Source organism: Clarias gariepinus, chromosome 6 (genome assembly GCF_024256425.1).
Source record: "Clarias gariepinus isolate MV-2021 ecotype Netherlands chromosome 6, CGAR_prim_01v2, whole genome shotgun sequence".
In the NCBI taxonomy this organism is placed as follows: Eukaryota; Metazoa; Chordata; class Actinopteri; order Siluriformes; family Clariidae; genus Clarias; species Clarias gariepinus.
In genome coordinates, this window is record NC_071105.1 from 19226861 (window position 1) to 19242273 (window position 15413).

Sequence of the window (15413 nt, forward strand, 5' to 3'; positions counted from 1 at the left end):
GGAGCCTATCCCAGGAGGCTTAGGGCATGAGGCAGGGTACACCCTGGACAGGGTGCCAATCCATCACAGGGCACACACTAATTCACACACTTCGGGAAATGTGGGAACACTAATTAGCCTAACCTGCATATCTTTGGACTGTGGGAGGAAACTGGAGTACCCGGAGGAAACCCACCAAGCACGGGGGGAACATGCAAACTCTATACACACAGAGACAGGAATCGAGCCTGGCCGGGAATCAAACCCGGACCCTGGAGGTGCAAGGCGACAGTGCTAACCACTACACCACCGTGCCGCCTACAGTATGGCTAATTTGCAGAAATATATTCAACAGTGCTATTGTATGTGCTGTACATGTGTATGTGTTTACTTGAAACTTAACTCAAAATGGAAAGAATAAAAAGGTCAATTATGGCAGTTAAAAATGCAAAACATTTTTTAGAACAATTTAAAAATGTTTATTTAACAATTGAGCCTTAAATCCATATTATGGGACTGTGGGATTGCATTTTTAATGGAAAAATTGTGGTTGTATGTCTTTCAGTGCACAAATGGAAGAGAAAGATGCCAGATGTACACTACAGAGCTGTACACCCCAGACTAATGTAGAATGCAATAAATCAATGCTAATTCTGTACAACCGAGGTTGACTGAAATTTGCCTGTCATGACATCTGTGAAAAGTTGCAATGTAAAGACTACACCTGATGAGAAACATGCATGTACATTATGCTTCAGTATGATAACCCACCATACCAGTAGAGGGCAGTAGTCTGTATCAGATCTTTGCCTTCATTTGCTTTTTTTTTTTGTTGTTGTTGTTTTTGTTTTTGTGACCAGTATTAGACAATAACTTGGTAAAGATTAGGTTAGTTATAAAGCCTCTGTTAAAAAGCCTCTGGGTTAGATTAAATATACTATAGAGGTGGAGTTATGTATGCTGCTTCAAGATCAAATCAGCTCTTCTCAAGAATGCTGTGCTCAGCCAGTTTGTGGTATAAAAATAAATACATATATAGTTTTAGTAAATGAGCTTCTGAAATAGTTTAGGATTAATGCACTGATTACCAAAATGGAAAAGGTAATCATTTGTAATTGTGTTATTTTAAGTTGGATTGCTTGCATTGCGCTGATTTATTTTACACTAAACAGACAATCAGTAGAATCCTATTGGCCATTGATACTGACTCTTCATGCTTAGTTGACATTGCACACATGATTCCTGCTGACAAGGGTCGACTGGTGGGAGATGACCGGTCACTAATACTTGATGGTTTCTGACAGCTGACACTCATCATGTTAAGTGTAGTTAAGGTCCAAAATTGCCCTGCATTCCATTGCTTCATGCTTGCTTGTGTATTTGAATGCAATTACATGCAATTTAGTTTTGAATTTGTGTACAGTAGGTGCCTCTATTACATAGTATTAACTGCCTATATAGGGCTGCAGAACTTGCAGTGGTTAAACATCCAATCTTGGACCACTGCATGGCGTTAAGCTGTTGTTAAGTTACATAGCTAGCTAACAATAACTTCACATGTGTATGGATAAAGAAAATCTGTTCAGAAATTGATGAATTGTTGAAAAAAGTGGTGAAAAAAGACTGCCTGTTTCATATGTCATGAGACTTTAGTGTAAGGAGTAAATACTGTAGGAATGCCATTACACTATTTGCCATCCAGAATTCAAAGATGTATTCTCACCCAAAAGTGAAAACACAAGAGACTTTCATGAGGTAAAATTGTTTTTATATAAAAGTGATTTACTTTTTACAAAACCCAGAGAGAGCTAAAGCTGTCATTGTACTGCATACGTCTGACTAATAGACACCTGAATGACTGCATTAGGTTGGCAGTCTCAAAATCCACATCAATCCGTGAGTTAAAATATTAACACTGGCATAAACTGTATTTTCTAGCTGTTCATGTAGTATTAATATGTATTAATGGTATTAAAACATTTGTGACTATTTCTGCCCAGATGTCAATGTATATTTGATTTGTAGTGCTGTGTTACTGTGATTATTGAATTATTTACTGGTGGATTAGCTGCTTTACTGTTTGTAAAGTAAAAACGACATTATTCTTGGGGGCTGTTGGCCTCTTTTGGCAACATAAAGTATGGTAGATCTTGGTTCAAACTTTGACTTCCAAAGAGACCATGTGCTCAAGCTTAGAGAATAACAAGGTGAAAAAAACAGAGTGTAATGGCAGTATTTATGGAAATTATAAGACTTAAATATTTCATTTAAAAATAATAAAAACATATTTTAAACATAAATTTAATAAAGACAAATCTTTTACCATACACCCTGTGACACCAGCTTAGGGACAAACCCTGACCCCAATTTCCTGTTCACTTCTTAATTTCACACATCAGATTCAGTACCGCTTGCCAATTCTCCAGGTTTAAAAGGATAAACAGGCTCTATGGCACTACAAGCCTTGAATATGTCTATCCCCCCTTTGGATTATGGTCCCCTCTGGTCCTGCTGTTTGATTTTGGAGTTGGGTTTTGTCAATAAAGCCCTCCTTTTTAACTTTCTCCTGGTTCCAGTGTGATATACACTTCTATCTTGCCCTGAGTCTAATCCAAATCAGGGCTGTAGTGTGGTTTTCTTTTGTGAATAACTGACCAGATAAAATTGTCCCAGATGTGTGCCTGCTTCTATTTTGCAGAGAGAGCGAGAGAGAGAGCGAGAGAGAGAGAGAGAGAGAGAGAGAGAGAGAGAGCAACCTGGGGCTCCTACAGAAGGTAGTGGAAGATCAAGTGGTAACCATTTTCTTTTGAATAGAACTTTGCACAGGGCTTAAACACAGAAAACAGATTTTCACAGGAATTCTCTTATGTGCCAGTATATAGGGAGTATTTGTTGCTCCATACATCAGTGTCTGTTTGTCTGTTCTAAAAGCCAAGTTTTTTTTTCTTTTTCTTTTTTTTTCGGGGGACCAGTGCATTTAACTATTAAAAAAATGTGCAATGTGATTCCTGCTTTATTGAGATTAACTCCTGTCCCACAAAAAGTATTAGGCAATGTATATCATGGATGTGCCATATTAATGGATGGAACAACTGTGAGAAAGGACTTTTACTTTCTGAAGCAGGGGTGTCCACCTCCATAGCACAAAAAATAGCTAAACGTAGTGAATTCTCAAGTGAAATGCCAACTTCTGTCGCAAATTTCTGTACGGGATGTTCAGGAAGCAATCAAGCAAGCATGGATGGAGCAAGTAACACCAGAGAACTGCAGATGTCTTTTTTACCCTATGCCCAGCTGATCCTGCAGGTTTTGAAGAATAAAGGACTTCATACGAAATACTGATTCTTGTAGAAAAATTTTATTCATTAAGTAACAAATTATTTTTATTATCATGATTGTCATTATTTAAAACAATAAGAATGAGAGTAAAACATTGACTTTCATTTTTATCTCAGTGTTTTTGTCTGACACTGTATATAACCATGGAGAATTAGAGTTTTTTAAAACAGATAAGCTGCATGCCGTAATCACAGGTGAGTTACAGACCATAATACCCTGTATGCCGTTAAGTATTACAGTGTTCATTTGTGTCAGGAAGGCCCAAAAGTAAACCATTTCAATAGAACAATTAGAATTTTTAGAACAATTTAAAACTTGTTTCCATCCCAAAATAAGTGATAAAGACAAATGTCTTATCTCTCAAGAGTCTTATCTCTCTTATCTCTTATCTTCTTATGGAATCTCAGATTAATCTTTGTTACCTTAAGTGATCATAAGCCACACTTACCTGGTGAAAACCCAATAATGTACATTGTTTTCTGTCAACAAAGGATACCATTTGATTTGATCTGAACAACCTGTAAAGAGAAGATGCAAAATTTTAGGCAAAAATTCTTTGTGAAATTGTTACAGGTGGCACAGTGGCACAGCAGGTAGTGCTGCTGTCATTCAGCTTCAGGGTCCCCATTTCGTTGGGCTTATTGTTTGTGTGGAATGTCCTCACTACTAAAAAACACATCCAGGGAAATTTCTATGTTAAATTTACACTACATGTGAAGGCATGTGTGCTTGATGCCGTGAGATATTGATGTATGTGTGCATTCGAATTTTGTGCCCAGTGTTCCCGTTAAAACAATAATAACTATGACCCTGACCAGGGTGAAGTGGTTAGTAAAATGAAAAAATAAATACCTCACCAGCTGACCCATGTAACATAAATTATATGTGTAATGAACAGCAACTTAAATATATTGTATATGATGTTTGCTAATCTGAACCATTAGCTGGTTCACCTAGGTTGTTAGCTAACTAGCTGCAGAATTGCTTATCCTATGGGACTTTTTTTTTCTAAAAGCTAAAACCCTCCTAGCATGGGGGGAACAAAAAACTTTATACACACAGACTTTAAAAAGAAACTCAAACCCTCAACCTTGGAGGTGTGAGGCCGCATTACTAACTTCTACACCACTGTGCCACATAGTGAGGGATTATATCCCAGTAAATATCCCTGAAAAATATTTCAGTCTAAGCATTTATTACTTTTTGGATTACAGAGGTCCACTTTGTGTTTTTGTGATGAACAGAGAGTGAGTGAGTGAAAGAATAAATGAACAGGGATTTTGTCTAATAAAGAGGTTACTGCTCTGGAATCCCATATTCCATTCTCCGCGCACACAGACACACACACACTTATGCATTTCCAAAAGTCTTTCTCTCTCTCTCTCTCTCCCTGAAAGACACGGATAGAGTCTACTGTTTCCCCACAAGCATTAACAGGGTTAGCAGGAAAATAGGTCATAGTGCTCTTGAATTGGGGGTTTGGTGGTGAGCCTGGTACCATCTCAGTCCTGTATGTGTGTTATAAGGGTTAAGGGGAAAATACTAAATTCTCATGATACTGTCTAATGAACACATATAGGGTACCTTCGGATCCGTCTTGTCTAGGCGCTAATTTTCTACTCCTCTTATTTTTCTTTATTTTCCCATTGTGTCCCTGTTTTATGATGAATTTTCACCTCAGAAAAACAAGAAGAAAATGATTTTGTATAATTGGCGTTCTCAAATTGCCCGTAGTGTGTGAATGTGTGTGTGCTCTGCGATGGATTGGCGTCCTGTCCAGGAGTCTCCTGGGATAGGCTCCAGGCCCCCCGCGACCCTGAATACATGATAAAGCGGTATAGAAGATGAGTGAGTGAGTGAGTGAGTGAGTGAGATGATTTTGTATTTGAAGGTCTGCTATTACAACGTCTCTTTGTTAAGTCAGCATTTTTTGTTTGTATGTTTGTCCATGCCCATGCCCATGCCTGCAAGAACAGTGTTTTCCTATTTTAGAGGATTTTTAGAAGTATAAAATACAATACACATACAATGCAGGAATGCATATTAAATTACACCTAAATGCATGTTACCCACAACTGCTAGGACTTGGACAATTTTCCTGTTTTTGAGGTCTCAAGATTGGCAAGTATATTTCTTCTGTAAACCACATGGCCAACCAAATTAGGGTAAACTGAGTTCATTAAATTTATATATTAATTCAAACTGTAATGTTTATACCTAAATAAAGGCAATAACATCTTTAGAAGCAAGGCATATTTGCATGCGGTATTAAAAAAAGTTATAGTCACTTCTGTGAAGGTTGTTGTTGGTTAATTTTTCCACACCAAGATTTTCCACCACTATGCAGCATATGTGTTTTGAGACAGGAAGGATTTGAAGTAAATGCCCTTAAGCCCCATCAACAGTTTTGATGGAAAGTGTTACAGGAATGCAATAATACATACAAACACACACCACATGTTCCCACATATGCAGGTAGTCCAGATGAACATATTTACACCTTGTCATGGATCAGTGTATGGACATCTAAAATCTATAAAATTCATTTTAATTTTTTCATAACAATAGTGGCACTAAAACAAGAACGGCGTTCTGTTTTAGAAGCAATGTGCAGATTATAAATTTTGACTCCTGAACTACTGTATAAAGGAACAAATTGTCTTACTTCATAGTTTCCAAGGATACTTTTTTTTTTTGAGAAGTTACTGTTTCTTTTTCAGTGCCTAGAATAATGAAGGCTATAGCAGGCAACTGATTTGTTCCCACAAAGCCTCCCAGCTGTGAAACTCAGTTACCCAATACTTGGGTTAAAAGCTATTTACGGAATAAGGTATATTTCTAATCTACTCATATAAAGATGTAAGGCTGAGGATTCATATTTATGGAACTGTCAACATCGGATGTTGGTTCTATCACCCACGTTTGTTCACATGATCACTCAAGTTTGTTGACATGAGTGACAGAGTGCTTTCTATTAGCTCTAAACCTGTCGGAGTTCCTGTCTGTACTGTTATCACTATATACACCATTTTAAAGGTACACTCACACTGATCCTGGTGAAAGAGCTTTCTCCTGTAGTGCTTCCATTTACCCTCCTGATGCTCTGCTTTTCATCCTGTTCCTTCTGTTTCTCCCTCTTGTGGGCATTTACACATTATTTCCCTAAATATCTTCATATTACGATTGCTCTTCCTAATCACTCTTTACTTCTGTTTCTCTGTCAGCTTGTAACTAGGGTTCATTCTACACCATATTTAGTTAAAGCTGAATAGTCATGAATTCTGAAAATGTGTTTTCATTTGCAATGCTGTTTGTCTTTATTGAAACTGTTAAAGTTAAGCAGCTTCACATGGAGTACACATATCTTTAGATAAAAAATATAGTATAATAGTAACTGCCTATTAAGCCACCTGCTGCCTTCCTGACCAAAGTCTGTTTTACAGAAGATGTCCACTCTGACACCACACTGGCAATGCTCCCAGATAGGTACTTTGAGACAAACAAGACCTCTTTTTACATGAATTAAGCATAAGGATATGTTTAGTGTATGAATACTTGGCCTTAACATTTCTAAAAATTAAGGGCAAAAGATTTAAATGTTACATTCGTCATAACGGACTAATATAATGGCAAAATAATGACCGTGAAATGTTAGCAAGCTGATACTTTATCCAGCATTGTTAACAGTACAAACAATAATTGTTGTTTAAGGTTATGGCTAAGGTTAAAGGTATGAACACAATATACATTATTTGGGATGAATAACCATTTTGTTTTACTCCCTGTTAAAGTGCCTATTGTGTGATTCTTTCTCCTTGTGTAAAATGTACAAACAGTACCCAAGGTACCCATCAGTATTTCAGATTAAAAGAACTTGCCAAAAAAGATCATTTAAAGAGGTTGAGTTATGAGATCGTTTAGTTATGACCTAAGGGCTATAGCTTTAAAAGTGGAGTAATGAGCACCCAAGCTCCAAAATGGTTCAGAGGAAGTTCACTTTCAGCATAACCTTCTGAAATTATAGTGAAAATGTTTAAAGTGCGTATTGCTAGTGTACCTGTTTTGCTGCTTTCTAGTTACTTGATGCATTTTAGTGTCTTTACAAACAGACAGAACATGGAGTTCATGGCCAACCCTGGTTGCTGCTTTCTACCATAAACATTTACAGATACTTGGCTGTCAGTGATAAGGACTAGGTCACTAGCATGTGGTTCATTGAGAAAAAACAGGACTTATCGTCAGCAAAGAGACAAAGATTGCATCACATATGTAAATATCAGACATAAAAAAAATGTCTCAAAGGCTCTATTTAATGTTTTTCTTACAATTGTTCTAAATTTCAAATAAAAATAAAAAAACAATCATTGAGGAGCACATAAAATGTCCTACAAGATATAATTAATGCACATTACTTGCAATGACCAGCCACATTCAGAGCCATCAGTTAGGCTTTTTTAATCAACATTTCCCGTGAATTAAGCATTTTTATTACTCTTTACCACAAGACGCTTGTGACACTCCATAAAGCTCCATTGTTATGCCTGTCATTGGTCTACAGACGACTTTAGCTTTAAAGCTGAGATATAAAGGTTGCTTTAATCTCAACAAACCCCCTTTAAAATTCTTCCTGAGCTTATTTACTGGGTATGTTTTAAAAACCTCTTAGAGGCAACATACTGTGTCAAGAATGCATATTCATTTACATATGGAGATCCTTTAAATCTCTGTTAATGCTTTGGAATGTGCTAGGTCTCCAGTGCATAATAAAGAACTCAGGCCAATATAAGACATGCCATATTTTGAGTCCTGGAGATGCCTATCAGAAACATATGCAATTCTTTGTGTACATTTTCTGCATATATGCGTGCTCTTCTGCATTTAAATGATTGCAGGCTCCAGTGGGGGTTTGTCTCACGCAATATTGCATGCACAGAACACCACCCCTTGTCTCTCTGCCCCCACCCTACAACACACACACACACACACACACACACAAATATACTGACCACAAAATTATTTCTAACATAGTGCTGCCTGAGTGTACACACAGACATACAGAAATAGAAAACGATTTATTAAGTAACAACACTTTCATATTACTCAACAGCATGCTGAATTCAGCAGTTTTTTTTCCTAATACTGTCTAATCCTCCTGCTTTCAGCACTGTCATGGGGACATATCCTTTCCATTTTGTGTGTCTTTTTAACTGAGGACTTGACTACAAAAAATCCTTTTAAAATAAGATTTCTGAAAAGGATATTGTAACATTTTGCTGAGAACTCATTTTGGAAAGAACCTGTCTGACATAAGGCATCTGTTATGGAAACCCAATTGGTCCATCTGTCAAGCCAAATTATTGTGCGGATACTGCTCAGCCAAATGGTTTCAGCAATATACATTTTAGAATTTATTGAGCCTAATATCATATTGGTTTAAACATTTATGCTAATATAAGCAGCAAAAAACTTCACTTTAGGAAGCTTAGGCTTTGTCTAGCAGAAATTGTTCACACTTCCCTCACTGTAATCTAATGATTTTAGTGACTAATTACAGTGAACTCTAATCCAAAATTTGTTTTACAACATACCATATAGCTTTGTTTGCTTAACTCGCACTTGAACGGAAAACTAAACATGGTTACTTAATAAGGGATAAATTCAAAGGTCACTTAAAGATTAGACATTCACTGTTGTTCTTAAATTCAGCAAATATACTGCTACTGTAAGACTACACGTTTTATTATACTGCATGACAGTTAAACATGCCACTTATTGTTTTGTTTTTATTTTAGATATGAAGGAGTGACAATGATGATTACAACGCGAGGATAAATAGTATCACCTGGACACTGATACAGTGAAAGTTATTTACAATGTCTAGTATTTACAATGTATTATCTTGGGGTTAATGTTTCACTCAGATATTATTTCACACTGGACCTATACTCCTCTAAAACAGGTACAGCCTAGAAATGTATTTATTATAAATACAGTATATCCTAGTGTGATTAATGCAAATAATTCATCAGCTCACCTGTGCAGCAATATGTGCAGCAATAATTCAAAGAGATAAATTCTGAACAAAACTATAAACGATTACATTTGTGCAGGTCTATCTGATAATTTGAATATCCTGTATGACCATTTATATCTAAATAGGAATAGATTTACCATATCTGAATGTCAATTTAAAAGTCATATAAAACACATAATGCCTGAATGAAATACAAATATTTACATGCACACCCATGCGCCCAAGCACAAACAGCACGTATGTGCACATCATCAGAATCAGAAAAGCATGGGTAAAGTATATTAAATTCATTGTGATAATAATCTTCTTATAGATGAGAAGAGTTTATAGATGCTGAAATACTTTTTATGGTAAATTATTTCAAATTTTTGAAGACAGTGTCTGGTCATGCTGAACACGCACTCACTGATTTGGACATAGGAGTCCAAATCAAAGGACCAAGATCAGCACTTTGAGGTAAATATTGCGTAGTTCATCTTTAAGTCTGGCACTGTAAATTATGGTATACTGCAATGCACTTGGAATGAATAACTGATAAATATGGCTGTGCAGTCCACCCCCACCACCCAAAGAAATAAATACATACATACATACAGTACATACATACATTGTACATTAATGATATTTGTGAAAAGATCATTTTGGGTGACATAGCATGACTCATAGAAAACATTTAGATAGTTTTTAGAATTTTTGTTTGGTCTGTTTGTTTGTGCATGCATTACATAAAAATTACTAAACAAATTTTAATAGGATTTTCCAAGAAGTATTTGGCCAAGCGTAAGGTAATATAGGCTTTGTTTTTATCACAATCAGCCCATGGGAAGAGTAGATATGCTAATTTGAAATTTAAAATGGAAATACTTATTTTTTAAAAAAGAAAAATTTAACAGATGGCGCTGTACATTTTTTTATACGTGCCTATGAGCATGCAATTAAAATCTATTTAATAAACATGATCTCACACCTTTATTCTGCGCACTTCACGGTAACATGTAAAAATTTCAGCTCGTTTCAATATTCAACAGATGGTGACGTACATTTTTTTAAATGCGCCTTTGAGTGTGCAATTAAATTCCATGTGAAAGAAGTTGCTGAAACATCTAGAAAATAAATAAATACAGAAATAAATAAAATCTCCATCTGTATCTCTTACATAACCATGTACTGTATATTTGAAGCACAGTTGTATAGTATGTCTTTAAGATTAACATATCCTGAAACTATGACAATGTCCTTGCGCACAAACAACAACTTTGATGACATTGTTTAACAAAATTGGTGTTGGAAAGAGTTGATTGTCCTACACAAGGCCCTGATCAAAAGCTCAAGAAAGACCTTTTGGATAAATTGCAACACAAACTGCACCACAAGCCTTCTCAACCAACATCAGTCCCTGATCTCACTAAAGCTCACTTATGTTCTGGGGACTAACAATGTTCCAAAGTCATGTGGAAAGCCATCCTACAAGAGTGGAGATTATTCTAACAGCAATGGAGAATTAAACCTGGAATGGGAATATGGTCACAGTGGGCCTGGAGCCTATCCCAGGAAACCCTGGACATATGACAGGTGCCGACCCTTTGCTAGGAACTGGCACAAACACTCACACACTACAGGCAATTTGGAAACACCAACGGTACCAAACCTACAATACATGAATTCGGACTGTGGGAAAGACTAGAGTAACAGAGGAAAGGAATGTAGAGACCTGTAGAACACAGTGGTTTCATTTAAAGGTAATGTGCCAACTAATTCTTACTGTATCTCTAACACGATTGAAAAAGCTGAGAGCACAATTAAATTTATTGGAAAGTGTTGATGGTAATTTTATTTTAGCAGCTACTCTCAGTGTTTTATGACATTTTGTGAATTGTTTGTAATTATTTTTTTAATTATAATTTAATTACTGGGGAAAAATGTCTCACTGTTCTTTATTTTTTTCTTTTTCTTTTTCGACACTCATTTATTGTTTTGGGTTTAACTGTTCCTATTATTTAGCTTGCACAATTATAAATACTATGACTCATATTTTGCCCATTATTTTATTGCATTTTATCTCCGTTAATACTCTTTAATTACATTACTAAAAGGTGCTATATATTTTGTATTACTCAGTACAGTGCCTCACACTTTCTAAAAACCGTGCTGTACATACAAATATGCAAAACATTTTCTTCTGTAAAAGGGAAGATTGTTTGTCCCTACAAGTAAAACCTTATACTAATCTTATTTGCAAAAGTTGATGCAAATTTTAATGAATATAAATAGTTTTTCTTTACCTTTTTTGCGTTACTTTTTACTAACCAAAACAACTGAGCTGTCTGTATGAATGCAAAGCAACTGCATGTCTTCCACACTCCCTCGACCCCCACCCATACAACATAAAACAGTTCTCTGTAATCATGCCATGTGTTCATGGTAAGCGGTAAACAAGCCTTTTCTAGTTCACATATGACACTGACTGTCTCCTTATGGCCAGTGACTAAGCATTTTTCCATACGCTGAAAGCACTGCATATAATGACATGGCGAGGGAGGAGCAAGTACAAAGCAACAGATGTTGAGGAACATTGTGTACCCTGTGATGTATAGTAATTTTCCTGCAACAGTTACAAAGGACTTGAGGGTTTTTTCTTACTGCGAGCAAAGTGAGATGAGGTTGTTAATGTTTAATGAAGTTGGTTATTATTTAAAACCTTTCATCTCTGCATGTTAATACCAGTTAATGTCTGTGCCCATATAAATATATACAGTCTTTGTTTAATTCCTACTATATAGAGCTTTGTAAGCTCCCATTTGTGTGTCTATTCAGTAATTATGAAAGCTTTTAGACTAGCAAATGATTATCCTAATTAACTAGACTAAATAAAGATGAACTCCGGTTAAAACTACAAATTAATGAGATGACTGTCCTGCAGTTATTTTCTAAGGGCATATGTCAGCACAAGCATCTTGATATATTTTCATTGCACTGATGTTTTACCTTCTCAAGACCTTTAAAATCAATAGATGAGTTAAGTTAAGTAATTATTTTAAATTATTAAAACTAATAACTCTGGAGCTACAGTGCAGTAGAAATATAAACATTGCAGTGTAGTTTTAACAATCTCTGGTTATTTTGGAGAAATATAAATCTAGTTGCTTGATCAGATGTAACCTTAACATTATATATCATTATGAAACATTATATCAATTATATACCAGAAAACTGGTGACAGGATCAATACTGGAAATGATACAAAAGTACAGAGACAACCTCTGCACCACAGCCACTTGGGGCCAGGAAGCAAAGAGCCCAAGGGTTCCAAACTTTCCAGATTTAAATCCAATTGGGAATTTAAATCCTAGGAATTTGCTGAAAAAACAAGTACGATCTACGCCACCCCACAACCCATAGCACCTAAATGATCCACCATTAACATCCTGGTTCCAGACACAGCTCATCCCCAGGAGGTTTTGTGGTGTAATGCCCCAAGGGCCAAAGTTCCCCCAGAGGCACAAGGGGAACCTACACAATTTGAGGCTTATTGTTTTGCATTGTAAAGGTATGTATAAATTAGGTTTTTAAAAACACATTTTTTATACTTTACAATGAAACGACCACAAAAGCATGTATCTGTATTTAAATGTTTTATTTGTAAATGAATTTAGTGTACAAGGGGAAAATATATATAAATTTATATATTTATATACTTATATGTACTGTATGTACAAATTTAGGATTACACTAAAAATCTTAACCAGAAACAACCATTTTTCTTTGTTCAAATTGCTTCTCAGCCTCCGCAACCTCAAAATCATACAGGATTTATTTACATACATTCATAGGATGTAACTAAAACACCTGTATGTTAACAAGTATTCATAAAATTCATTCTATGAATGAAAGGAATGCCATTACATATGTACAGTGGGCCCCTTGATCAGGAAGAGAACACACATGAAACAGATAAGGGAGTAATTCTCCCCACTTCCAGAAGTGCCCCAAAATATAATAACAAACACTAAATTAAATATGGCACCAACTCTACTGTGGTTTTGCCTGCTTCAGCCAAAAGCACCTTGGTATGTCCACACTACTTACCCAACCCAAACATGCTGATGTGTAACCGTTGCAAAGTTACAGTATTTAATCCTCCGACCGTAACAAAGTCAATTTACCTTGACCGCTTTTGGTTCACTAACCTCTACAGTGTTTCATGTTCATGCTTATGTTTGTGTGACAGGGTCGGAAGGAGGACTGGTGTAAACGGGTGTAGCACCAGCATTAGTAACACACTGCTCTAAGTAATCCTGAAACACTGGAGTTTGGAGGCATATTCTGTGTCACAGGAAATTAAATAATAAAATAGGTTCATTATGCTTACAAATATCAAGTGCATCTCATTTACAGTCATTGCTGCTGAGTGCTAACTAAGAGCATTAATGGTTTCAGTTATACTCAAAGTTTTTTGATTGTCACATTCCCTTGAACATCATCAGTTGTTTTTGAAAGGCTAAGACTGAGCTTGCATTGTCCGCAACATTCAAGGCAAACCTGAGATAGGAGCTTTGTGGTTGACTAAGGCCAAAAACACAGCAGAGCCATTAAAAGGCAACATGAATAGAAAATACAAACACCTTACTACAAAACAACTTGCCTTAAAAGCAAAAATGAGATTTTTAACACTGATTAAAGATGTACATATTAAACATGTACAGTCGACACTGTACTTGTTTGTTGTTGTTTTTTGCATTGCTGTTGTCTTTCTGCACTCACATAAAAATGGCGTGGCTTATGTAAGTGTCCTCATAGCTTATACAAATTGACTGATCCCCGTTAGCACAGTCTGTCTTAATGCCGGTCTGCTCTTCGTGGTCATCCACACAGAATGTAGCACCAATGATGACAATATATTTGCCTGTGATCTGCCACTGAAATTTAATTTAAAACATCATAAATATTAGAGCAAAGCAGAAATACTCAAAAATGACTTTTTGCTCATCCTTCAGTTTCCTCTCACCTATTCACACACACACACGATTTTGTGGTTCAGTGCAAATAGGTTGGAATCAGGCAGCAGTGCGGACTGTCCTGCTGTTTCTGGGAAAGCGGTGGACTTTGATGTGCTTTGACAGATGATCGCTGCGGGCAAATTTCTTCTCACATACAGGACACTGGTATGGCTTCACCCCAGAGTGGGACCGCCGGTGACGGGACAGCTCGTCAGAGCGGGAAAACCTACGACACACACGCACACACAGTTCGGTCATACAGGAAGGGCAGTGGCATTGAAAACCACAACTAATGTGAAATATCCAACTTTAATTGGTCTCAGGCCATCCCCAAAAGTACATCTGCCTTCCATTTGTCAATCGTCAGCACAATGTCAGTGTCATACTATTGATATGACTGCAGCACATAAGTATGCTAATAGGTCCAGTATTTAATTATTAGCATACATAGAGAGTGAGCATAATTTCTTTTTATCAGCTGTGTTTGTCTGGAACCAGGTGTTTAGAGCTCTGAGCCAAACGGGCTGATAGGCGCTACAGCCTCAAGGTGTGTGATAAGACAACATACTTCACAGTTTTGGGCAGGGCTGAGCTGCTTTGCTCTTATGTAATCACAATAAAGGATAAGGCAAAGTGCCTTGGCAAACACAAACATGAGCTGCATGTTACAGATTTCTAGTGGAATGAGTAATGATCTTATCCTGTGCAGAAGATTCCTGTGCAAGACTATCACTGAACCAGCAAAAATCAAAGGACCATCCAGATTATTACATATAATCATTTTACACATATTTTATTTAATGCTTTTCTCCATCCTGCATGCAAACATTTTCCTGATCCTTATCTCTTAGACTAGAACTTAAGTGCCTTGTAATATCCTTTGATTTGGCTGGAACATGAGCTTTTTTTTCTTTTTTAATTACATTACTCTACTAGTCTACTGTAGTCTATTGCAGTTCATGTACACAATATGGCACAAAAACACTTTTGGACCATCACATCTATATTTGCTGAAGCACAGAATCGTAAGGAATGTCTGTGTATGCTTTAGCATGAAGATTTCC

General features: G+C 36.5%; 1 protein-coding gene across 3 annotated transcripts in view; it reads right to left on the reverse strand.

Annotated features, from left to right (window-relative positions):
* Positions 1–15413, reverse strand: part of LOC128526875 (Krueppel-like factor 15) — a 28992-nt gene that overhangs the window by 5366 nt on the left and 8213 nt on the right. Inside the window, exons 3-4 of one of the 3 annotated variants that reach the window (XM_053499071.1) lie at positions 14358–14575; positions 12972–14268 (exon numbers count right to left, since the gene is read on the reverse strand). The exons of 1 other annotated variant lie outside the window; for it this stretch is intronic. In XM_053499071.1, coding sequence (XP_053355046.1) covers positions 14407–14575 — 169 coding nt within the window. In that variant the 3' untranslated portion in view covers positions 12972–14268; positions 14358–14406. Of the gene's footprint in view, positions 1–12971; positions 14576–15413 lie in introns of those variants that run through there. One more of the 3 variants, XM_053499070.1, reaches the window with a different exon arrangement.